The sequence below is a fragment of the Tamandua tetradactyla genome, chromosome 4 (genome assembly GCF_023851605.1).
Source record: "Tamandua tetradactyla isolate mTamTet1 chromosome 4, mTamTet1.pri, whole genome shotgun sequence".
NCBI lineage: Eukaryota > Metazoa > Chordata > Mammalia > Pilosa > Myrmecophagidae > Tamandua > Tamandua tetradactyla.
The window spans coordinates 144,853,325-144,879,335 of record NC_135330.1 but is presented as its reverse complement, the minus strand read 5'-3'; the positions used below and the strand labels follow the sequence as shown (position 1 = coordinate 144,879,335).

Sequence of the window (26,011 nt, the reverse complement as noted above, 5' to 3'; positions counted from 1 at the left end):
AATTTGGACCAGTCAGTATCAACAGCCTCAGATTGGAGCTGGGGGATTTTGCCTCAAGAATGAAAAAAAGAAACTCAAGAGAAAAAGATAATATGAAGATAATTTATCAGATAGGACACTTACTAAAATGAAGATTGTCCTAAAATTTGTACACAGATGGTATTATTGGTAGACTTTCAAGAAAGAAAATAAACATCCTCCAACAATTTATAGATTCATTCAACAAAATATTTGAGTTCTTATTATTGAGATGCCTTTGTTATAGAAAGTGATAGCGATTATACATAAATTGCATTCGAGGAAAAATCACTTAGCTTTTAGAATGTTTTAAAAAGCATGAACCTTGAATTCAGTCCTGGATTTAAAACCTATCTCTATAACTTAAGAGCTGTATGACCTTAGGAAGGTAAGATATTTAAACTGAGTTTCAGTTTCTTCCTCAGTAGAAATTGAAATCATGATTTACATCAAGTACTAGAGAAAAAGGCTCTTAAATGATTAAGCTAGATACTATTTCTTAAAATTATATTGTGTTAACATATATATATGTTACCATTATAAGTATACAGTTGTAGTGGCAGTAATTATACCCACAGTGTTTTTTACTGCCCTCACCACCATTGCCAAAACTTTTTTGATATTCCTAATTTTCAATATCCACATAAAGTTTCACATTTTTAAAGTTTTCAGTTCTGTATCATCTTAAATATATTAATTTTATTACTGCCTATGAAAATTAATAATTTTCTTTCTTTTAAATAGAAGTTGGTTCTTCCCTCTTGAGACATCCATCTCCTGAGCTTTCCCGGCTAATCTCAGCCCACAGCTCTCTTTCCAAAGGAGAACGAAATTTCCAGTGGCCAGTATTAGCTTTTGTTATACAACATCATGATCTAGAAGGTCTTGAAATAGCTATGAAACAGGCCTTAAGGAAATCTGCTTGTCGAGTTTTTGCTATGGAGGTATGGATATATTAATGGAGTTGATTGGTCAGACCAGTTATTGTGATGATTCTGTTTAAAGATGCTACTTTTCTACCAAACAAAAATTACAACAAATTAAGGGGTGTATTGACCAATGGAAAATATGTTCACATAAAAATTTCAAAAATAAACTCAGGTTTATGAATGTAAATGAATTTAGAATTCCATATTTAAGCACCCAGATTTATTTCTATTATGTTATTATTTGAATTCTGATATTATCTTTTCTTTAAACTTTCTGCACTCAGTGGCATTTTCAGTTAGTAAAATAATCGTGCAAAGGGGATGAGTAGGGCTGTTGAGTTATAAATTTACCAGTATTAACTTTTGAGTTTTCATTCTCTGAAAATGACAGAATTGCTATATATCACAAGGCTGTATATACAGTAAATCTTTCATTTATCATCTGTATAATAAATAACTGCCTCTTCATTATTGGGAGCAATATAAATATATGTAAGTAAATGGTAGCTTGTGTAGGGTTTAAGAAGCATTCTATGTTGATACTAAGTACAAGTTGGAAAACAATGTGCTTGAGTAAATTAATATTAAGAATTTTTAAAATTGAGTTTGAAAAAATGCATTTTGGCAGTGCATTTCAGAGTATTATTTTCCCTAATATCATTATTATAATTTTTGCTTTTTAAAATTAATACCAAAATTACTGGCCCTTTCATGTTCAGTGTGCTTTCAGTGAAATTGATTTTTCCCAGTATCTTTCCTTAAAACATTTACTCAGTAGGGATACTTTGTTTCTGACTTTGAAAAGCCCTACATTTTTTTACTCATATGATAAATTTTCTTCTTATCTTGGACTCATTTAACCATCATTTATTCAGGCTTTTAACTGGCTTCTGTGTAATGTCATACAAACAACTTCTCTCCATGATATTCTGTGGCATTTTGTGGCATCACTTACACCTGCTCCAGCGGAACCAGAGGAAGAAGAGGATGAAGAGAATAAAGCAAACAAAGATAATACAGACCAAGTAAGTGAAAATTTTGTTTTTTTTTAATTGTCCATATTTTTATAGAAGAATAGAACCATCTTCAGATAATACAATAACTTACATGAGATAATTCACAGTATATAACTGGAAAGAATGAAATTTTAATGCCATAGGCAAAGTATTAACTATACATAGTGAAAGTTTTATCTATAGTGAAGCTGAATCATCAGGTTCATTGAGGGACTTGATGAGAAACCATTGTCATGAGGCAATCAATTGGAAATTGTATGCTGTTACAAATAAACTGGAATATTACTACAGGGTGCAAATCCACTTTACAGCATTGTTTTAAAATATCAGAGGAAGAAAAGATACTATTTTGGGATGTGGCATTAAGAAATATTGTTTTTGCCTACAAAAAGAAGGATTTTATGAGAAGCATCCTGTCTAATGGAAAAAGCAATGAGCTAGATCACTGTAAGCCTATGCTCTAGCCCCATATCTTCTCAGAGCAGAATGACTCAATATCTATAAAGTGAAAGGATCTGACAGCATAGAACTTATTCTCAATCTCTTAAAATTTAATACTTGACGTTTTATGATTAATTTCCAAGAATATTATGATGGATTGGATTATGTAACCCCAATTTAGACATGTTCTTGGTCTTTATCCATATTTCTGTGTGTGTGAACCCACTGTAAATTGCTTGTCTTAAAAATGTTACTTTAAGGTCTTAAACTGAATGAGGTTGGGTTTAATCTGGATTACTAGAGGAGAGATTCAAAAACAGTAAGAAAAAGCCATGGAGAGGAACTGGAAGCTAGAAGTCAGCAGAACTCTGAAGAAAAAGGAGTGGACATCACCATGTGATGGGAAAGCCAGGGAGCCTAAGGATTATCAGAATGCTCCTGACAACCAGAGGAAACAAAGATTCTAGCCAATGCCTTGATTTAGACTTTTGAAACTGTGAGCCAAGAAATTCCTATTATTTAAGACAATGCATGTGATAGCAGCCTTTTAAAGTAAGAAAGATATCAGACATCATTATCAGTCAAAAGTGAAATTCCTATTATTTAAGACAACGCATGTGATATTTGTCATAGCAGTCTGTTAAAGTAAGAAAGATATCAGACAGAATTATCATAGTCAAAAGTCTTAAGACCCACAAGGAAACAAGGAGACACAAGCCAGAGCAAGACAAAACAAACAGGCAACAGAAATAGATCCTCAACAGTTTCAGTGATTGTAAGTATCTGCGTAGATACAGAATAACTGTATTTAATTTGTTGAAGGAAATAAAAGAGGAGCTTTAAATTAAATGATGTAATGGTGGGCCACAGTGGCTGAGCAGGCAGAGTTCTTGCCTGCCATGCCAGAGACCCAGGTTCAATTCCCAGTGCCTGCCCATGCAAAAAAAAAAAATATATATATATATATTATTTATATATAATATAAATATATATTATATATTATATATATATATTATATATATATATAATATATATATATATATAAAATATATATAATGTCACTGATATGGGATAGTGAGATGGAACTATCTGATGATCTGGAGTGTCTGGGCTAGGTTTCAGGACTTATCTGGACCAGGGACCCATCTGGAGGTTGTAGGTTTCTGGCAAGTTACTCTAGTGCCTGGAGCCCTTGCAGAATCTTATAAATTGCCCTAGGTGTTCTTTAGGATTGGCTGCAATGGTCCTGGTTGTGGTTGCCAGATTATGATAGGTAGCAAGGTCTACCTGAAGGTTGCATAAGAGCAACCTTCAGAATAGCCTCTCAACTCTTATTTGGACTCTCTCTGCCACTGATGCTTTATTAACTACACTTCTTTTCCCCCATTTTGTCAGCACTGTGGGATCAACAGTGCTAGGTCTGGATTCATCCCTGGGAGTCCTCTCCCATGTTACCAGGGAGACTTTCATTCCTGGATGTCATGTCCCACATAGGGGGAAGGGCAATGATTTCACTTGCAGAGTTGGGCTTAGAGAGACTGCAGCTACATCTGAGCAGCAACAGAAGTCCTCCAGAGGTAACTCTTAGGCATGCCTATAGGTAGTCTAAGCTTGTATGCTACCTACATAAGCTTCACAAGAGTAAGCCTAATGATCAAGGGCATGGCCTATTGATTTGGGTGTTCCTAAAGTTTGACACAGTTTCAGGGAATTCCCTGATGGTAAAGTTTAACAGTTCCATAGTCTTTCTCCCCTCCATAAGGAGACCTTGCCAATACTTTTTGATTATCTGATTAATATACTCTAGGATGTTTCCAGGCATTAACAATAATCTATACAGAATTAAAAGACCTCTTTCTCATTCTGTGCTGTGTTTCAGTTAGTTCAAATGAGCTCTACAGATAGGTTGAATTAGATTATGCTGTACGGAAAATTTCAGTTCCAGCTCAAATAAACCTTTCTTCCATTGGTCTCAGAGAGTATGTATAGTTCTAAAATACAGACACTGTCTTCCTTACCCCTGTGTTCTGAATTACTTTAACCCCAACCTGTTTGGCTGTGTTCTTATCTCTTACTATCTGGTTATATATATAAAACAGCCTCTCAAAATCCAGAAATATTATCACCACTCCGGACTTAATGCGTCTGCTCTAAAAGCTTACAATCTAGGCCCCTGTTTCCTTATAAGCATTTTCTAAAGGTGACCATAGCATTATTGTTTTTTTTGTTTCTGGCTTATTTTGTCTCACCAGATGTCCCACATGTTCATTCATATCGTTGCATGCCTCAAGATGTTGTTCCTTTTTGTATCAGCGCAGCTTTCGTTCATAAGTATACACCATCGTTTGCCATTCTACTTCTCTGTCGGTGCATCCTTCTACCACCTGCTTTCATTGGGCATCATGTAGACAGCCCGAAGTCCACAGACCATCAATATTCTCAATTTTAGATAATTTCATTGTTCCCAAAAGATGAAAACCAATAAACACACCCTCATCAAATAGGAGATCTAAACCTCCTCTTAACTCTTGTCCCTCACCCCATTATTTACCTCTGCTGTTGCTGTGATAGTGCTGATGGTTTCCTTTTGGACATAGCTCATAGCATGAAATAGCAGTTTTATCCCTGTACCCTGGATTTAAGCACTCTTTATACGAGAATCATTGTCTTTGAAGTAATTCTTACAAGAACTCATTCATATTTCTAGTGTGAGTCAGTGGGACAGGTTGGTCTATACAACCCCTTTCAATCTTGTTCATCTTCAATATGGTAGTATTATTTCTAGACCCACTAGAGAATCCCCTTCGCTGCCATCTATTCTCTTACATTGGAGTTCAACCTCATTAACTAATGGTTCATCCATCTCTAGCTTTTATGTATCTCTAAGTCTAAGTGAGAACTTTCACACACACACACATATATACACATTACATATATATTACATCTACATTAAACAACATACTCAAACAACCAGTGGGTCAAATAAATTGTTAGAGAAATTGGTAAATATCTAGAGATGAATGAAAATGAGAATACAACATATCAAAACCTATGAGATGCAGCAAAGGTGGTGGTGAGAGAGAAATTTATAGCTCTAAATGCATATATTAAAAAGAAAGAGCTAAAACCAAAGACCTAACTGAACAACTGAGGAAATTAGAAAAGGAACAGCAAACTAACCCCAAAGCAAGAAGAAAATAAATAACAAAGATCAAAGCAGAAATAAATGAACTGAAGAACAAAAAATAAATAGAATCAATAAAATCAAAAGTTGGTTCTTTGAGAAGATTAACAAGATTGGCAAACCCTTAGCTAGACTCACAAAAGCAAAAAGAGAGAAGGTGCAAATAAAATCAGAAACAAGAGGGGATCGTTACTATGATTTCTAAAGAAATTTTAAAAATCATAGGAGGATTTGATGAACAATAGTCTGCCAACAAACTAGACAACTTAGTGGAAATGGACAATTTCCTAGAAACACATGACCACCCCACACTGACTTGAGAAGAAATAGAAGACCTCAACAAAACAATCATAAGTAAAGAGATTCAGTCAGTCATCAAAAACCTTCCTAAAGAACAGCTCAGGGCCAGATAACTTCACAGGGGAATTTTACCAAACATTCCAAAAAGAACTAACACCATCTCTGCTCAAACTTTTCCAGATATTTGAAGGAAAAGGAGAACTGCCTAATTCATTTTACAAGGCTAACATCACTATAATACCAAAGTCAGAAACTACAAGAAAGGAAAAAAATACAGACCAATCTGTAGTTTTTTTGAGAATGCAAAATTTTTTTTGAGATGCAAAAATTTTCAACAAAATATTGCAAATTGAATCCAAAGGCACATGAAATGAATTATACTCCATGAGAAAGTGGGTTTCCTTACAGGCATGCAAAGATGGCTCCATATAAGAAAGTCGATTAATGTAACACAACACATTAACAAATCAAGAGTGAAAAATTACATGATCACCTCAATTGATGCTGAAAAAGCATTTGACAAATTTCAGTACTCTTTTCTGAATTAAAAAAAAAACACTTCAAAAGGTAGGAATCAAAGGAAACATCCTCAATATGATAAAAGGGCATTATGAAAAACTCACAGCCAGCATCATCTTCACTAGTGAAAGATTGAAAGTCTTCCCTCTAAGATCAGAAATGAAACAAGGACGCCCTCCCTCACCACTATTATTTAACTATTATTCTAGAAGTTCTAGCTAGAGCAATCAGGCAAGAAAAAGAAAGAAAAGACATCCAAATGGGAAAGGAAATAGTAATACTTTCATTATTTGCAGATGACATAATCCTATATTTGGAAAACCCTAAGAATACTCCACGTTCATGGGTAGGAACACTAAATGTTGTGAAGATGTCAACTCTACCCAAGTTGATTTACAGACTTAATGCAATGCAAACCAAAATTCTAACATCCTACTTTGCAGATTTGGAAAAGCAAATCACCAAATTTATTTGGAAGGGAAAGAGGCCTAGAGTTGCCAAAAACATTATAAAAAAGAAGAATGCAGTGGGAGGACTTACATTTCCTGACTTTAAAGCTTATTGTAAAGCCACAGTGGTAAAAACAGCATGGCATTGGCATAAAAATTGACATATTGATCAGTGGGATTGAATTGGGAGTTTTTTCTAGTTTGTTAGTTGCCAGAATGCAAGATACCAGAAGTGGAATGGCTTTTAAAAAGGGGAATTTATTAAGTTGCTAGTTTATAGATCTAAGGCCGAGAAAATGTCCCAATTACAACAAGTCTATAGAAATGTCCAATCAAAGGCATCCAGGGAAAGATACCTTGGTTCAAGAAGGCTGATGAAGTTCAGGGTTTCTCTCTCAAGTGAAAAGGCACATGGCAAACACAGTCAGAATTTCTCTCTCATCTGGAAAGGTACATGGTGAACATGGTCAGGGTTTCTCTCTCAGCTGGAAGGGCATATGGCAAACACGGCATCATCTGCTAGCTTCTCCTCCTGGCTTCCTGTTTAATGAAGCTCCCCAAGAGGCATTTTCCTTCTTCATCTCCAAAGGTCGCTGGCTAGTGGACTCGCTTCTCATGGCTATGTGTTCTGCTCTGTTCTCTCTGAATCTCTCATTTTCCAAAATGTTTCCTCTTTTATGGGACTTCAGAAACTAATCAAGACCCACCCAAATGGGTGGAGACATGCCTCTATCTAATCCAGCTTAACAACCACTCTTGATTAAATCACATCTCCAGGGAGATGATCGAATTACGGTTTCAAACATACAATACTGAATAGGTATTAGAAGAAACAACTGCCTTTACAAAATGGAATTAGGATTAAAACATGGCTTTTCTAGGGGACATACATCATTTCAAACTAGCACATGGCCTCTTGTTGACAAATTCTTTCAGGACGTCTCTGTCTGTGAAAGTTTTAATCTCTCCCTCAATGTTAAAGGACAATTTGGCTGGGTACAGAATTCTTGGCTGAAAGTCTTTCTCTTTCAGGATTTTGAATATATCATACCACTGCCTTCTTGCCTCCACGGTGCTAGTCAAGAAGTCTGAACTCAGTCTTGCTTGATTTCCCTTTTATATAGTAGATTGTTTTTCTCTTGCTGCTCTCAGGATTTTCTGCTTCTCTTCAATATTTGGCAGACTGATTAGTGTGTGCCTTGGGAAAGGCCTATTTGGATTTATTCTGTATGGAGTTCTTTGGGTTTCTTTGGCTTGTATATTTATGTCCTTTATGAGGGTTAGAAAGTTTTCTCCCAGTATATCCTCAACGACTCTTCCTAGCCCTTTACTCCTCTCTTCTCCTTCTGGGACACCAATGATTCTTATATTTGTGCACTTTATTTTGCCTATCATTTCCCTCAGTTCCCATTCAATTTTTCCATCTTTTCTGCCATTTGCTGTTTTGAGTCTTCAAAGTAAATTATACTGTCCTCTATATCACTTATTCTTTCTTCTGTCTCTTCAAATCTGGTGTTGTGTGCCTCTGTTTGTTTTTTATTTGGCCAATAGAATCTTTAATCTCTATGATTTCTGCTATTTTTCTATTTATTCTTTCTAATTCCTCTTTATGCTCTTCTCCTGTCTTCCTGATCTCCTTTATGTCATTTGCTATCCCACTTATTTTATTATGTAGCATTGTATGAACATCTTTGATTAGTTGTTCCAATGTCTCTGTCTCCTCAGATGTTTTTTGTTTTTTTTTTTCTACATGTGCAGGCACCGGAAATCGAACCCGGGTCCTCTAGCATGGCAGGCAAGCATTCTTGCCTGCTGAGCCACCGTGGCCCTCCTCAGATGTTTTGATTTGGTCATTCAGCAGGGCTATATCTGTCTGCATTGTGATATGCTTACTGATCTTCTGATGTCTTCCTTGCATGTAGATATCTTGATTGATTTACTTTGGGAGTTGATTTCTTTCAACAGTCTAAGGCCTGTGCTTGTGGGATGGTTGTACAGCAGGGAGCAGGGCATGGGGTGGAACACTCAGTGCAGTGATTTGTTTCAGGGCAGGTTTGGGCATAGGTTGGGGATGTTACGCTGATGTTTATGAATGTGGGTACCCAGTGGCCAGGGAGGATATAGCTCTGCAAGGTGCACCAGTCTGGGGGATGTAACCCTGGTGTATGCTGGTCTAAGGCACGGGGCCCTTTGTGTGTATGTGTAGAGCCGTGGCAGCAGGTCAGCATTATGCCTTCCTGTATTGGGGGCAGATGTGACCCAGCTGTGCTGGTTGGCACTTTCTCAGAGCTGGGAAGTGAGGCTGAGGGCTGTGAGCATGCGCTGTTCTAGGACTTCTGTAATGTGCAGTTCCCAGAGCTAAATGACGTGATTGGGGACCCCTGTGTATGCGTGGGCCTGGGAGTGCCGTAAATGGATGTGCTGAGCTCAGGAATGGCAGGGTGAGGCTGTGCCACACTATGAGGATGGGTAGCCTAGGTATGAAGGTTAATGCCCACAACCTTTATGCGCTGATAACAGCCTGCAGGGAAAGGGTGTGGGTGTGGGCGTGTGTGTGTAGTGCTCAGGAGGAGTGCAGAAGAGGTGGATTGGGCTGCACTTGGGGTGGGGTGGGGGGGCAGCTACATGCACTGGGGGCTGGTGGGGTGGGGGTGCCTGGAGCATGGGGAATGGGAGCGGGTGAGGGGGTTCAGGTGCATGGGGTGTGGGGTGAGTTGCCCGTCATGGGGCTGTGCTGGTGAGGGTAGTGCATCCAAGGAACACAGCCTGGCTTACCTCCTAGTCCCGTGTACCCATCCGGGCTCTCCCGTGGCCTCCATACCTCCACACCAGGCTCCAGCTTTCTGCCTCTCAGTTCCTTGGCCCCTGCAACCAGAGCTGCCGCATGTGGTGCAGAAGGCTCTTCCAGGTCAGCCGCACTCTCAAATTACCACCTCAGTTGCCCTCCTGTCCCTTCTCTAACTTTTCCATGGAGCAGGGCTAATCTCAGACTGCTCTAGTCGGCCATCTTCCTGGAAGTCTTTTGATATCTCCTTTAGTTTCCAGTATTTTAGAGCAAACTAGAAGTAAAAACCTAAAATTGTGACACTGTAGCCCATGTCAAAGTCTGAAATATATTCTACAACTAATTGTGGTGCTGTGCCTTGAATTTATAGCTTTTTTGTATATATGTTATTGTTCACATAAGAAGAAGGAAAAAAAGTCAGTTGTGATGATAAAAAAGTATTTAAGCCTTCTAGGCTCCTATATTCTGAAGCAGCTAGAAGGAAAAATCTGAGAGGATCGAATGGTGGCCCATGACAAACTCTGGGATCTACCCTGTCACCACTTTTTGAAGAGTGCTTTTAAACTTGCTTTTTTATTTATTTTGCTTTGTATATATGTTATACTATACAGTTAAAATAAATAAATTTTTTAAAAAGTTAGTTCTGATATTTTACAGCAGATTAGTGAAGAAATTGGTTAACTGTAGAAGAGTCCTAAAAAAATTAACCAGAATTCAACACAGAGGAACAGGTAAATAAAAAATTTGACTTGCTAAGAAAAATGAAATCTATAATGAGATGATATAATAACTATCTAAAAAAAAGATACAAAATAAAAATTAAAGGGAGATAAATGGTAAAAATCAGGTAGATTAAAATACTGTGCGTCAATGAGAGGAAAGGGTAAGGGGTATGGATTGGGGAGTTCTTTATTTTTTCCTTTTTATTTCTTTTTCTGAAGTGATGCAAATGTTCAAAAAATGACCATGGTGAAGAATACACAACTATGTGATGATATTTTGAGGCATTGATTTTATAATATGGTTAGACTGTGTGTGTGTGGATATTTCTCAATGAAAATATTAAAAAATAAATTCATATTGAAAGTGATTTGAAAAAAAGTGATTTGGTAATTCTACTTCTATGAATTTATACTATTGTATATGCACAAGTGTGAGATGACAGATATGTAAATTGATTCATTGCAGAATTATTTATAATAAAAGACAGAAAGCAACCTAAATGTTTGTTCTGAAGTGGACTGGTGAAATAAACTGGTATTTACATTCTTTGGAATATTGTGCTGCAGGATTGTGTATGTTACACATGTATCTGATAAAGGATGATCTCCAAAATAAACTGTTAATAGTGAAAAAGGAAAGTTCAGATCAGTGTGTTTAAAATGTTACTCTTGGTATAGATGCATGCTACTTACAGATTAGTGTGCATCTACACAATTAGTGATCTACATATGATCTATAAATAGCATCATAGAAACTGATAATAGTGATTGCCAATGGGAATGACATCTGGAGGGTTGGGGATAGGGAGAATTTTTTATGTGGTTTATTTTTTGCTATGACATACACTACGTACTCAAAATAATTAATTTGTTAAATGAGAAACTATATGTGAAACTTAAAGTATAATTGCTTTTGTTATTAAGCAGATATATTTCAATTCAGCAAGTCTTCTTAGATAGCTACTCTGTGCAAAGGTATTGGAAATAAGTAAAATAATAATCACTGCTTTCTAAGGGCATTTGGATCACAAAGGAAAATTACTTCTGATTAGGGGCAGTGTTACATGTAACTTTGAGTACAAACCATAAGACAGATTTTGACCATGAAGATAAGAAGATTTCCTAGCCAGAGAAAATACCATGAGCAAAGACTGAAGTGTAGGTATGAGTTCTAGAAATGTAATTCATTTGACTGAGAAATCTTTTTTAATGGAAAGGAAGGCGTAATTTTTTAGTTGCTTCAGTGAACCTGTAAATTTCATGTCAGAATATAAGCAAGCCATTTTTTTTTATCATTGAGTGGTGATTTTTCTTATATGACTACAATTTTCCCAAAAAAATCTCCAAAGAGAAAATCAGAGGCTTCTTAAAACAAACAGAAACCTGGTGGTCTTTTGGCTTATTCCAGACCTCAAACATTTTTCACCTGAACTGTGTTAAATTTAAAAAGGGCAGCATTTTTAAATGGGGCTGTTTTACTTCCAGTGTACAACCTAATAAATTTGCTTTTAATTTCTGTGTTAGGAAAAGGACACACGAGTATGTGAACATCCACTCTCAGATATAGTGATCGCCGGTGAAGCAGCTCATCCTTTACCACATACATTTCACCGCTTACTTCAGACAATCTCTGATCTTATGATGTCTCTCCCCAGTGGCAGTTCATTACAGCAAATGGCCTTAAGGTAATTTTATATCTGAGCATTCTAAATACATTGAAAAATATTTTTTCTGCAATATTCAAAGTATAAAATGCTCAAAAGACCTCTTTAAATAGTAAGATAGAAAGGAATCTCTGAATTATGTAGATGGTGCTTCCCTTTGTACTGTCATAATTGGGAATTGTCCTTCATTCACAGCCATTTACCCCTCTAAAAAACGGATAAAATATTCTTGAGTGTGCTAAATTATCACTAACTGTATTACTCATTTTGCCTTTTTATCACCACAAATCAGTTGCTTCAGAGCTGCCTCTGGAGAATTTTATATTTTAGAAAAAGGAAACAGAGAATGAATTCTAAAAAACAAAAATCAAGATGACAGTTTTGAATTTAAAAGAATTTTGGGAAAAATGTAGCCTGGTTACATGCAACCAACCCTAAAACTACCTTAAATAATATCACCTAATTTTAAGTTAGAATCTCCTACGATTTTAGCAATACTTTTGCATTGTGAACCTGTTGTTAGTTTCACATATTGGACTACATATCCAAGTAATCTTCCATTAGTTTTATAAGAAACAAGTTGGTGGAATGATTTGGCTTCCCACATTCCTAATGGTAAGACCAACAGTAGAAAGATTTTCTTCCTTCTCTCAAGATTTTTGAAGTAGATGTGTTATACCTGATGTATTAATATGTAATTGTATAATTAATTTGAGGGGCTGTATAAATTGATGTAACACTTGTCCGCAAAACAAATTCATTGACTTTTTTGCTTTCGTACCCTTGATCTTCATGTGTTTGATTTTTCTATTTAAAATGGGTTGAACTTTCCTTAGAACTTACCTTGCTCTGAAGAAATTAGTTTTATGTCACAATCAAAAAAATAAAGAAGACACTGCCACAGCAGAAACAATGATTTTGTTCCCTGATTTGTTAAATTTCTTTTTCTTTTTACTTAGAGTATAAGATTTCTTGAAGTATTATCAAAAGAATGTTTTTCCAGAAATTCCTGGAAAAGCATTATTTCATGTATTGCTTATGCCTTTTTAGATGCTGGAGCCTCAAATTCAAGCAGTCTGATCACCAGTTCCTCCATCAGAGCAATGTCTTTCATCACATTAACAATATTTTGTCAAAATCAGATGATGGAGATAGTGAAGAGAGTTTCAGCATCAGTATACAGTCTGGCTTTGAAGCTATGACTCAGGTCAGTCTCTTAACAGTTATCATCTTATTATATTATATTATCCTGTTAGTTAACATTCAACGAATGTACTGAAGGAGAAACTATAAGTTACTCATAATTTGATTCTTACATACTTTTATTTCTTATTTTATGTCTATTTATTTTATCATCATAGATTTCCTTTTGAATGTTATAGTATTTATGTTTGTTTCTGATAGGAATTATGCATAGTAATGTGCTTAAAGGACTTAACCAGCATTGTTGACATAAAAACATCAAGCCGACCTGCCATGATTGGCAGTTTAACAGATGGTTCCACAGAAACTTTTTGGGAATCAGGAGATGAAGATAAAAACAAAACTAAGAGCATCACCATCAACTGTGTAAAAGGAATCAATGCCCGCTACGTTTCTGTTCACGTGGACAATTCCCGAGATCTTGGTGTAAGAAGGGAAACTTTATTTATGATTCATTAGGTCTTTCCAAAGCTTTAGTAATCATACATTCATTTCTAAGTTTAGTGAAAAGATTTATCATCTGAAATTTCATCAGCCAAACAGCATTTTTGTATTCTCCAAATAATCTTAAGTCTAAAATCAGATTAATATGATTGGGAGCACTGTAAAATACCAGTTCTTAAAAGATGTCTGATTGCAAATATACCATGGCTACAGCTAAGCAAAATAAATGTGTACTCTATAATATTTTCCACCTACATACCTTGTTCATGCTATTTGCTTGGCCTGGAAATTTTCCCTCTTAAACTCTTCCTCTCATTCTCACAAATTCTCTAAGACTTTGAAAGAACTCCTGTCCTGTGATCTTCTCTATAAAAATTATTCTTTCCCTCCTCTGTGTTCTCTTTCATATTACTTTGATAGCACTGTGACCTATACTTTAATTAGCTTTAGGTTTCTACTTTTTCACCCTAGCCTCCATGGGGAAAGAAAAAGTTCCTGGGCTAACCTAAATAACCATAATTTATGTTCTCCTTAGTGCTAGCATGTCCACATGTTTCAGTTGAATTAAGCACTCTTACCTAATGCACTAAAGAAAGGAAAAAGAGTCATATTTACTTAAGTGTTAGGAACCAAGAAGGAAAGATCACCAACTGTCGAATGGCACCCCATTCTGCCCTATTCCAGGAAAAAGATTCTTCTTAGATTTATTTCCCTCAGATTAGATGTGGCTTGCTAGCAGCTACAGTATTAATGGAGCCCCTGCAGCCATTGCTGAGCCGTTCCTATACAATTTGCATATTTCCTTTCCCAAGAAGAGTCAGAGTGATGGAGTTGGGCCTCAGATACTCTGGGTATAATGCAACCACAGCAGTCCATCTAAAGTTTGCAAGCACCTTCCCATCCACTGCCATCCCCAATTCCTGTGTATTGGTACAGATTCAGTTCTTTCCTGGCAATGAATCAGAAAAAGAGGCTTAGCTAATATATTATAAACATATTTCCTCTTCAGACCCAAGAGTTTCAGTACACTACTTTATCTTACTAGGTCCAGTTTAGTAATTTTCCAGCTACTCATTGACCAGTACAAAGTTATCTTTGATTCATGGTACATTTTAAGGCAAGGCATATTCTCCCACAAAGCAGTGATTGCAATAGATTATTGTTGTTTAAACAATATTATTGTTTAAAATCCCCAGTACGTAAGCTGAAACTACTTTTAAGAAATTCCCTGTAAGAAATAAATATATTCTTGAGACTTCTGTACCTCTTTGTTCCCTATCCTTTCCACCACAGTGCCTTATACATAGCATTCACTGATTTGAATTCATTAGCCCAAAGCACTTCAAGTATGCAGCTCTCCAAGGAATTAATGTATTAATTCATTTCTTGAAGTGCTTTGAGTAAAGCTTACCAACCTTAAGGTCTCTGGCTTTAGTACCAACATGACTCTTTTTGGAACTTACAACTATTTTAATTTCTATTTTTTGATACTTTTGCTTGTTAATCATGCCTTCCCTAATTTGACAGTTATGTTGGAGGGATAGAACCCTTCATTATCATATATCCTTCTCCAAGTCTATAAGACAGTTCTGGGCACATTATGACCCTCTAAAGTATTTGTTGATTAAGCCACTTTTTTTTTTTAACCTTTTTTCTTCCAAAAGCAATGAGAATATAGAAAAGAAGGTAGGACATAAGTGACAAGCAGAGTTATAAGACTTCATGGTATGGATAGAATTTGACTGTGTTCTTTAGATCAAAAGAAAGGGAATGCCAAGTTAAAAGAGAACTCATGGAGAAAGGCAGAAATATGATTAAGATGGAGTTTGTGAGAATAAGACTGGTGTTGAAGGATTTGTGGTTGGTTGGATATATGGGGTGGGTTCAATTAGGACCTTAAAAGATAGGCAGAAGCATTGATTTAATATGGTTAGATGTAAGAAATCATAAATCTTAAACGGAAGTATGGCATAATAAATATTTTGAATTATCTATATTTTAGAATAAAGTTACCTCAATGACCTTCTTAACTGGCAAATCAGTAGAAGATTTATGCAGAATTAAGCAGGTAATTAAAATTTTATCATTAAGTGGTTTGCTATCTAGGGAGAAATTTTTTATGTCTCCACGTAGAATTCTAATTTTGGCACTCTACCAGTGTCTTATATGAAATTATCTTTTTGCAAAGCACTAAATTGACAAATGGTCCATACATAGAAACAGTTATAACCAGCTCTGTGCTAGAGATCTTATACATGATTGCTCTAAATATTCTCGGTCAAGAGCTGTTATACCATACCTGTCACCTCTTTCCACTACAAAACTTCAGATGCCTTAAAGTTGTCATAGATCCAATTCACAGTTAACACCATAGTTCACCTACACTGACAGTTAAAACAGATTACTGTCCTTTAGCCTACAGTCTATCACGTATAACACTGCTACTATATCCCGGGTTGTAACTCAATTTACAAATTAACTCTAGAAATGAATTTTATCTGGGCACGTGGCTGAGAGTACATACAAACTCACTTGTGTAAGTAAAACTATCAAAGCTTTTCCTCTGTGGCTACTGTTGCCCAAGAAAGTTAACCAGATTTTTTTTCAAATCATGTTAAAAGAATGAAATTTTGGATTGAACAAATAATAAATTTTATTTAAATTGAGCAAGTAATCCTATTCTGTGAGATAGTATCTATGTTTAATATCCTTTTTAGAAAGATTGATATTATAAATTGAAATAATATCAATTTAATGTCTATATGATTAATTTACATGCCCCAGATCACTTCTTACATATCAAATACTATTAAGTGAATATTGTCAAAAATCATTCACAGTGCATTGAAATTCAATCCTTGAAAAAAATTATATTCTCAATGAAACACAGTGAAGTAAGGAATCCCAAGTACAAAGTTGCATATTATATCATTTGTCTTCAAAAGTAATATTAATTAACTGCATATCAGAAAGTATTTATCTTTGACTGTAACCTGGTTGCTAGTCTTGTGTTTCTGCCTACAGTTGGGATAGGTAAAGTACAGTATTGTAAATTGTTTGTAATATTTTCACTTGCACCACTTGTGCTGGGAAGTAGCATAGTAGTCAGACCTGGATTTTAATTCTCACATCCGTTGCTTATGGAGAGTCCCTTAACATGTAATAATCTTGATTTCTTAATATGTATAATATCAATTGAATAATTAATAGATAATATTTAATAAATAATTATATATTAGATAATTGATTTAGATAATAAATAATATTAAATTCTTATCCTCACAAGGTTTAAGTAAGATAATCATTGTGAAATAAATTTTACAGTCTCTGCAAATGTTTGCTATTTGAGCTTGTTATTAATGCTAAATCTAGGACAGAGATAAGAAGGATATAGTTGTATGAGGTTCCTGTTCCTTTTACTACTCTACCAGGTTGATCTGGACTCCAGACACATTGGTTGGGTAACGAGTGAACTTCCAGGAGGGGATAATCACATCATCAAAATTGAATTAAAGGGTCCAGAAAATACACTGAGGGTTCGGCAAGTAAAAGTTCTGGGCTGGAAGGATGGTGAAAGCACAAAAATTGCTGGCCAGATTTCAGCCAGTGTGGCCCAGCAAAGGAACTGTGAAGCCGAGACTCTGCGAGTTTTCAGACTTATTACATCCCAAGTGAGTATCCTTACTTACATATTCCAGCATAGAATAAATTAGAGTAATATGTTTCAAGAACATAACAAAATATTTTCTAAAATTTGTTTGAAATTTTTGACTACATAAATTGCCCTTTTCCTTCCTCTTCTCATAGCCCTAAACTCCTGTGTTTTATTTTGGTTTCATACTTCAGAAATGTCATGGTATATAGCAGGAATAACATAGTAGTTCTATAAGGCCTGCATAATCAGTTAGTTTCCACAATGGTAACTTCCTGCCATTAACTCTTTCTCACATGCTTGTCTTCATCAGGTATTTGGAAAGCTCATCTCTGGAGATGCTGAACCTACACCAGAACAAGAGGAAAAAGCACTGTTATCATCACCTGAAGGAGAGGAAAAAGTATACAATGTATTTATTTTGTATTCTAAAAATACTCATTCCCCTTTTCATTTTCTTTTTTTCACTGAAATAATCCATGTATTATTAAATATTTTAGTTGACATGTGATGCTAACTTATATGCAGTTCACATTCACTTTAGTTGGAAAGAAGATGACCTGTCTAAAAGAAATTCATTATTTGTTAATGTATAATATAGATAGCATAAAAAGTAGCAACACAATTTGCCCTATATCTTGGGTTATTGTGTGCAAATATTAACATTTGTAAAATTACTTATTTATTTGCTGTGCAACATCAAAAAATTATCTTCTGTCTCTTCCATCTTATCTGTTCTTCACAATCTAGCTCAGATCTCTATGAACTTGCTTTATGATATCCCCTCCAAAAAGTAGTTCTTCCCTCTGCTAAACTTAATAATATATGTATGTCTCTTCTTGATTTATTTCCTAATGTATTTATTTTAGAAATGTTTTATTTCTTCTACTCAACCACAAGCTTCTTGAGAACAAGGTTCATGTCTGATTTTTTTGTAGCCACCATGGTGTAAGCAAACACAAATTCAGTATATATTTTTTGGAATAACTGTTCATTATTCTGTTTTAAAATGCCATTGCTTTCTTTACTTCTTTGGTATAAACTAAAGCACTGTACCTAAGTGGAAAACCTCATCCATTTCCAAAAAGAGATGTCAACCCTGACTAATCTCAACATTCATTTGCTTTAGGTGTTACAGCACTTTAAAAGATAATTTCAAGAATTTATCATGTCTACCCCTGTGCTTTCTAATTCGGTAATATCTAAATCATCCCCATTTTTCTCTTTGAGGTCTGTAAAAAATAAGATTTCATAAACTTTGGTAATCCCATTCAAAATTTTTAGAGATATCATTTGAATGACTATAAAACTGTGCTAAAATTCAGTTTATAATCAAGTTACTAATCTGTGATAAAAATTGGATGTGTCAAAAGGATTTCAGACTACGTCAACATTATTGTGTCCTGGAAGTAATCAGAGAAGGATTCTCAGGAATTTTGGACTTGAGTTAGACCTGAAAGAGAATGGATAAAAGTTCAATTAATAGACAGGATGGGAGCAAGGATTCACTAATGAGGCTGGCCTAACAGTAGGAGAGTATATGTTGAGAAGTTAAGGTTGAATAGGAAAGATATGGTACTGCTGGATCCCCATGCAATAACATGATTTCTGTTTTTTCTTTTTGGCATTTTCCAGAAATTTATTTAGGGAATTCAAGGTGTCAGAGAGCTACTAGTTGAAAGGATTGGGAAAGGTTACAATATTTTATTTTATTTTTGTTGTTGTTGTGAAAAATAACATCAATACAAAAAAGCAATAAATTTCAAAGCACACTGCAACATTAGTTATAGAAGAGATTTCAGAGTTTGGTATGGGTTCACAGTTTAGATTTTTCCTTCTAGCTGCTCCAAGACACTGGAGACTAACAGAAATATCAATATAATGTTTCAGCAGTCATACTCATTTGTTAAATACTATCTTCACTGTTATAACTCCACCTTCTCCTTTGATCTTTCTCCCAATCTTTAAGAATATTTGGGCTATGCCACTCTAACTTTTTCATGTTGGAAAGGGCTCTCGCTAATAAGGGATAGGCAGATGGAACTAGTTGATATTCTACAGAGCCTGGCCCCTCTGGGATTCAGAACTTATCTGGCCTAAGAATTATTTGGAGACTGTAGGTTTCTGGAAAGTAACCATAATGCATGGAACCTTTGTGGACTCTCAAATAAAGCCCTAGGTGTTCTTTAGGGTTGGCAGTTGTTGTTTGGGTTGGGGTTTAGGAAACCATGATAAATAGCAATATCTAGCTGAAGCTTGCATGAAAGTAGCCCCCAGAGTAGCCTCTCAACTCTGAACTCTCAGCCCTTGATATCTTATTTGTTACAATTCTTTTCCCCCTTTTGGTCAGGAAAGCATTGTCAATCCCACGGTGCTGGGGCCAGGCTTATCCCTGGGAGCCATATCCCACATTGCCAGAGAGACTTTCACCCCTTGATATCACGTCCCATGTTGGGGGGATGGTAACGATTTTACTTGCAGCATAGGATTTAGAGAAAGAGGCCATATCTGAGCAATAAAAGAGGTCCTATGGAAGTAACTCTTAGGCTTAACTATAGGTATGCTTAGCTTCTCTGCTATATAAATAACCTTCATAAGAGCAAGCCTCAAGATCAAGGACATGTCCTATTGACTTGGGAGTCCCTAGTTTGTGATAGTAATAAGGGGTTCCCTGGTGGTAACCCCTTATTCATTAGTTCCATATTTTTTCTCCCATCCCTCAAGGGACTTTACCAGTGCTTTTTAATCTGTTCAGCATACTCTGGGATGTATATGGGCATTACAATTAAGCTATACAGAATTAAAAGCCCTCATTTCCCTTCTGGGTTCCATGTGTTTCATTTGTTTAAATGATCTATCCAGACAGGTTGAGTTAAATTATGTGCTACAGAAAATTTAGGTTTTGAACAAAATAAAACCTCTCTGCCTTTGGTCTCATAGAGTAGGGGAAGTTCTAAAATACAGACAAAGTCTTCTTTACCCCTGTATTCTGATTTACCTTAGTCACAACCCGATCATCTTCGTTCTTATCTGTAATTGAAGCCTGATCTCGTTTTTGGTTTCTTTACCAGTTGTTGTATGTGGCAATGCTGACTTTCAGACCTGCAGAACTCCTACTTGAATCTTAGGTGTCACACAGGTACTCAGAGTTCCAGGAAAATACCAGGTTATACATATATAGCTCCAGAGTAAATGTGACTGCCAAAAGAGCTTACGGTCTAGGCCCCAATTTTCTTGTAAGTCTTTTCTAAATGAGACCATACAATATTTGCTGTTCTGTTTCTGGCTTATTTTGTATCACATAATGTTCAGGTTCATTCACCTCTTTGCATGCCTCATGACTTCATTCCTTTCTTAGCAGCACAATATTTGATCATATGTATACACCACAGTTTGCCATTCTACTTCTCTGTCAGTGAATCCTTCAGCCACTTCCATCCATTAGGTATCATATATAATGTCTAAGATCAGTAGTCCACATCTCACATTATCCTCACTTAATGGTATAATCATCAGCAGCCTCAACTTTAGACAATTTTTATTGCTCCCAAGAGAAAAATAACCAATAAACACACACTTGCCAAATAGAAAATCCAAACTTTTCCTTAATTCTTATCCTCTGCCTCCCCCACCAAATCATTTACCCCCTGTATTGCTGTGGTACTTTTGCTGTCTTCCTGTTAAACATAGCCCATAGCATGCAATAGTAGTTTTCCCCTATACTCTGATATTACTTACTCTTTGTACAAGAGTCATACATTTGAAGTAGTTCATGCAAAAACTTATTTATATTTGTAGTGTTAATTGGTGGGATACCTGGCTCTATACAACTTTCAATCATGTTCACCTTCAATATGGGAATATTACGTAGAGACCCACTAATGAACTGCTTTCACTTCTATCCATTTTCTTATTTTTAAGGTCAACCTCATTAGCTACTCATTCACCATCTCTAGCTTCCATGTATCTCCAGGTCCCTATATTCTGTATTATAAACTGTGGTAGTTAGGTTTAGGTGTCAACTTGGCCAAGCGAAGGTGCCTAGTTCTGTTGCTATGGACATGAGCCAATGGTACGTGAACCTCATCTGTTGCTCATTACATCTGTAGTCGGCTAGGAGGCTGCCTGCTGCAGTGAATGATGTTTGATTTAATTGGCTGATGCTTAAATAAGAGAGCTCTAAGTAGCACAACTCAAGCAGCTCAGCATACCTCATCTCAGCACTCTCAGCCCAGGCCTTTGGAGATGCAGAAAGAAATCACCCCAGGGAAAGTTGTTGGAACCCAGAGGCCTGGAGAGAAGGCCAGCAGAGATCACCCTGTGCCTTCCCTTGTAAGAAAGAACCTCAGTAGAAAGTTAGCTACCTGTCCTCTGAAGAACTAACGAAAGAAATCCCCTTTTATTAAAAGCCAATCCATCTCTGGTGTGTTGTATTTGGCAGCTAGCAAACTAGAACATAAGCCTCTGAGTTTACCCTTACAAGGTCATAAAAGTGAAATCATGCAGTATCTATCTTTTTGTGCCTATATTATTTTCACTCAGCATTATGTCCTCAAGGTTCATCTATGTTGTCATGTGCTTCAGGACATCATTTCATCTTACTGCTGCATAATATTCCATCATATCTATATACCACATTTTGTTTATCCACTCATTTATTGATAGGCACTTGGATTGTTTCCATATTTGGCAATTGTGAATAGTGCTGCTGTGAACATAAGTGTGCAAATGTCTGTTGGTATCACTGCTTTCAGCTCTTCTGGGTATGTACCAAGGAGTGGCATTGCTGGGTCCTAGGGCAGCTCTATATGTAAATTTCTGATGAACCACCAAACAGTCTTCTATAACAGTGTACTACTATACATTCCCACCAGCACGGTATAAATGTCCCAATTTCCCCACATCTTCTCCAACATTTGTAGTTTCCTGTTTGTTTAATAGCATTATTCTTATAGGTGTGAGGTGGTATCTTATTGTACTCTTGATCTGCATTTCCCTTATAGCTAATGAAAATGAGCATCTATTCATGTGCTTTTTAGCCATCTGTATTTGCTCTTCAGAAAAAAAAGTCTGTTCATATCCTTTTCCCATTTTATAATTGATTGTTCTTTTGTTGTTGAGTTGTATGATCGATTTATGTATACAGGATACAAAACCTTTATCTAATACACGATTTCCAAATATTTCCTCCCATTGAGTTGACTATCTCTTCATTTTTTTGACCAAGTCCTTTTTTTGGTTTTGGCGTGTTTTTTTTGTTTTTTGTGGTTTTTTTGGTAGCTTATTGTATCATATAGCATATATACAAAGCAAAGAAAGAAAAAAGCAATAGTTTTCAAAGCACTCTTCAACAAGTAGTACAGGACAGATTCCAGAGTTTATCATGGGCTTCCATACTATCATCTCAGATTTTTCCTTCTAGCTACTCCAGAAGGAATAAATGCTCTTTTATCATCACAATTCACTTTTTTATCTTTTTTGTGAAAAAATAACATATATACAAAAAGACAATAAATTTCAAAGTCCAGCACCACCATTAGTTGTAGAACAGATTTCAGAGTTTTGTATGGGTTATAATTCCACAATTTTAGGTTTTTACTTCTAGCTGCTCTAAGATACTAGAGACTAAAAGAAATATCAGTTTAATGATTCAGCAATATCTAAAAGAAATATCAGTTTAATGATTCAGCAATCATATTTGTTTGGTCAACCCTATCTTCTCTGTATAACTCCACCCTCATCTTTGATCTTTCTATCCCACTCGTTAGGGGTATTTGGGCTATAGCCATTCTAACTTTTTCATGTTGAAAGGGGCTGTTGATGACATGGAATAGGGAGATCAAACTAGCTGGATGTTCTGGAGAGGCTGGGCCCTCTAGGTTTCAGAACTTATCTCATCTAGGGACCCATATGGAGGTTGTAGATTTCTTTAAAGTTACCCTAGTGCATGGAATGTTTGTAGAATCTTATGTATTACCCTAGATGTTCTTTAGGATTGACTGGAATGGTTTGGGTTGGGGTTTGGCAAGTCATTTTGGGTAGCAATGTCTAGCTGAAGCTTGCATGATAGTGACTTCCAGAGTTGCCTCTCAACTCTATTTGAACTCTCAGCCAATGATACTTTGGTAGTTACATTTCTTTTCCCCCTTTTAGTCGGGATAGAATTGTTGATCCCATGGTGCCAGGACCAGACTCATCCCTAGGAGTCATCTCCCATGCACCAGGGTGACTTTCACCCCTGAACGTCATGTCCCACATAGGGGGTAGGGCAATTATTTCACTTACAGAGTTGGGCCTAGAGAGAGTGAGACCACATCTGTGACAAAGTTCTTTGAAGCACAAAAACATTTGATTTTAAGGAGTTCTAATTTACAATTTTTTCTTTCATTGCTTGTGCTTTAGGTGTAAAGTTTAGGAAGCTACCTCCTATTCCTATGTCTTGAAGATGTTCCCCTTCTAAAAGTTTTATGGTATTGGCTCTTATATTTAGGTCTTGTATCCACTTGGGCTTACTTTTTGTATAGGGTGTAAGTAAGGGTCTTCTTTTATTCTTTTGCCTTTTGACATCCAATTCTCCCATGCCCATTTATTGAAAAGACTATTTGGTCCTAGTTCAGTAGATTTGAGGGCCTTATCAAACATCAGTTGACCATAGATTTGGTAGTCTATTTCCACACTCTTGATTCAATTCCACTGATCAATACTTTGGTCTTTGTGCTAGTACCGTGCTATTTTGACCACTGTGGCTTTATAATAAGCTTTAAAATCAGAAAGTATTAATCTTTCCACTTTGTTTTTCTTTTGGAGGCTACTTTTAGCTATCCAAGGTGTCTTTCCTTCCAAATGAATTTGATAACTAGCTTTTCCAAGTCTTCAAAGTAGGTTTTTGGGATTATGATTGGTATTACGTTGATCTTTAGGTCCATTTGGGTAGAATTGACGTCTTCACAACATTTAACCTTCCTGTTCATGATCAGGGAATATCTTTCTACCTGTTTAGATCTTTGATTTCTTTTAGCAATGTTATGTAGTTTTCTTTATACAGGTCCTTTATATCCCTAGTTAAGTTTATTCCTAGATACTTGGTTCTTTTAGTTGATATTTTGAATGGAATTTTTTCCTTACTTTTTCCTCAGGTCATTGCTTGTGTATAGAAACTGATTTTTGCACATTAATCTTATATCCCACCACTTTAATGAATGTATTAGCTCAAGAAGCTTTGTTGTAGATTTCTCAGGGTTTTCAAAGTATAGGATCATGTGTCTGCTAATAATGAAAGTTTTACTTCTTCCTTTCCTATTTGGATGGCTTTTTTTTTCCCACTGGATTGCTCTAGCTAGAACTTCTAGGGCAATGTTAGAAATAGTGGTGACAGAGGGAGAAAAGCTTTCAGTCTCTCACCATTGAGTAAGATGCTGGCTATGGGTCTTTTTATCTCTTTAATAGGCATTATTTTTTAGAGTGTTTTTATATTTACAGAAAAACTGTGCAGAATGTAAAGTTCTGATATACTTCCTTTCCCTCTACCCTACCCCCTACTGCAGTTTCTCCTACTGTTAACTTCCTGCATTAGTGTGTTACATTTGTTACAATTGATGAACCAATATTAATATGTTTTATTAACTAAAGTTCTTTTTCTGTTGTACAATTCTATGGGTTTTATCACAAAGAATAGTTTCACTGCCCTAAAAATCCCCTGTACCACACCTATTGTGATATATAAATGCCATTATGTTCTGAATTTCAAATGTTCTTTACTAGTTGTCACTTATTATTTCCAAGAATGTTTTTGTTGTTGTTAACTTTGAGATTTTTCCATTTAGACAATCATATCATATCATGTGCAATAAAGACCATTTTTTTTCTTCCTTCCCGATCTGTATACCTTGTACTTCTTTTTCTTATCTTATTGCATTAGCTAGAACTTCAGCATGCTATTAAACAAGAATGGTGAAAGGGGACATTCTTGTTTCTTCCAAGTCTTAGGGGGAAATCTTCTATTCTCTTCATTAAGTATATTAGCAGTTCATTTCTTGTAGACATTCTTTATCAAGTTAAGGCGGTTCCCTAAGGGAATCATTTGTAAGTCAGATTATTGAAGTATAATTTATATACCAAAAAAATACACTTTTAAACATTATTTGATGAATTTTGATCAATGTGTTCAATAGTGAAATCATCACCACAATCACATTTTAAAGCACATTAGTCCCAGAACAATTCCCTCATTCCCTTTACAGTCAGTCTCCCCATATCACACCTAATTCTGGCAACCACTGAACTATTTTCTGCCTCTGTATTGTTGACTTTTCCAGAAGTCATAGAAATGTAACAATACAGAATGTTGCCTTTGGTCTGTGTGTTAGTTAGATTCAGTTGTCAACTTGGCCAGGTGAGCATACCTAGTCTTGTTGCTGGGGACATAAGCCAATGGTACATGAACCTCATCTGTTGCCAATTACATCTGCAGTCAGCTAGGAGGCGTGTCTGCTGCAATGAGTGACGTTTGACTTAATTGGCTGGTGCTTAAATGAGAAATAGCAATGTAGCACTGCTAAGCAGCTCAGCATTCCTCATCTCAGCACTAGCAGCTCAGCCCAGGCCCTTGGAGATGCAGAAAGAAGTCACCCCGGGGAAAGTTGTTGGAACCCAGGGGCCTGGAGAGAAGACCAGCAGAGACCATCC

At 36.0% G+C, this 26,011-nt stretch overlaps 1 protein-coding gene across 15 annotated transcripts in view; it reads left to right on the top strand.

Annotated features, from left to right (window-relative positions):
• MYCBP2 (MYC binding protein 2) overlaps positions 1 to 26,011 on the top strand; it is a 371,029-nt gene that overhangs the window by 295,952 nt on the left and 49,066 nt on the right. For 13 of the 15 annotated variants that reach the window (XM_077158462.1, XM_077158472.1, XM_077158469.1 and 10 more), the window contains 8 exons: positions 763 to 962; positions 1,823 to 1,972; positions 11,888 to 12,048; positions 13,078 to 13,234; positions 13,432 to 13,656; positions 15,677 to 15,742; positions 17,106 to 17,345; positions 17,640 to 17,738. In XM_077158462.1, the coding sequence (XP_077014577.1) occupies positions 763 to 962; positions 1,823 to 1,972; positions 11,888 to 12,048; positions 13,078 to 13,234; positions 13,432 to 13,656; positions 15,677 to 15,742; positions 17,106 to 17,345; positions 17,640 to 17,738 (1,298 nt within the window). The remainder of the gene's footprint in view (positions 1 to 762; positions 963 to 1,822; positions 1,973 to 11,887; positions 12,049 to 13,077; positions 13,235 to 13,431; positions 13,657 to 15,676; positions 15,743 to 17,105; positions 17,346 to 17,639; positions 17,739 to 26,011) is intronic. The other 2 variants (XM_077158475.1, XM_077158463.1) reach the window with 1 other exon arrangement.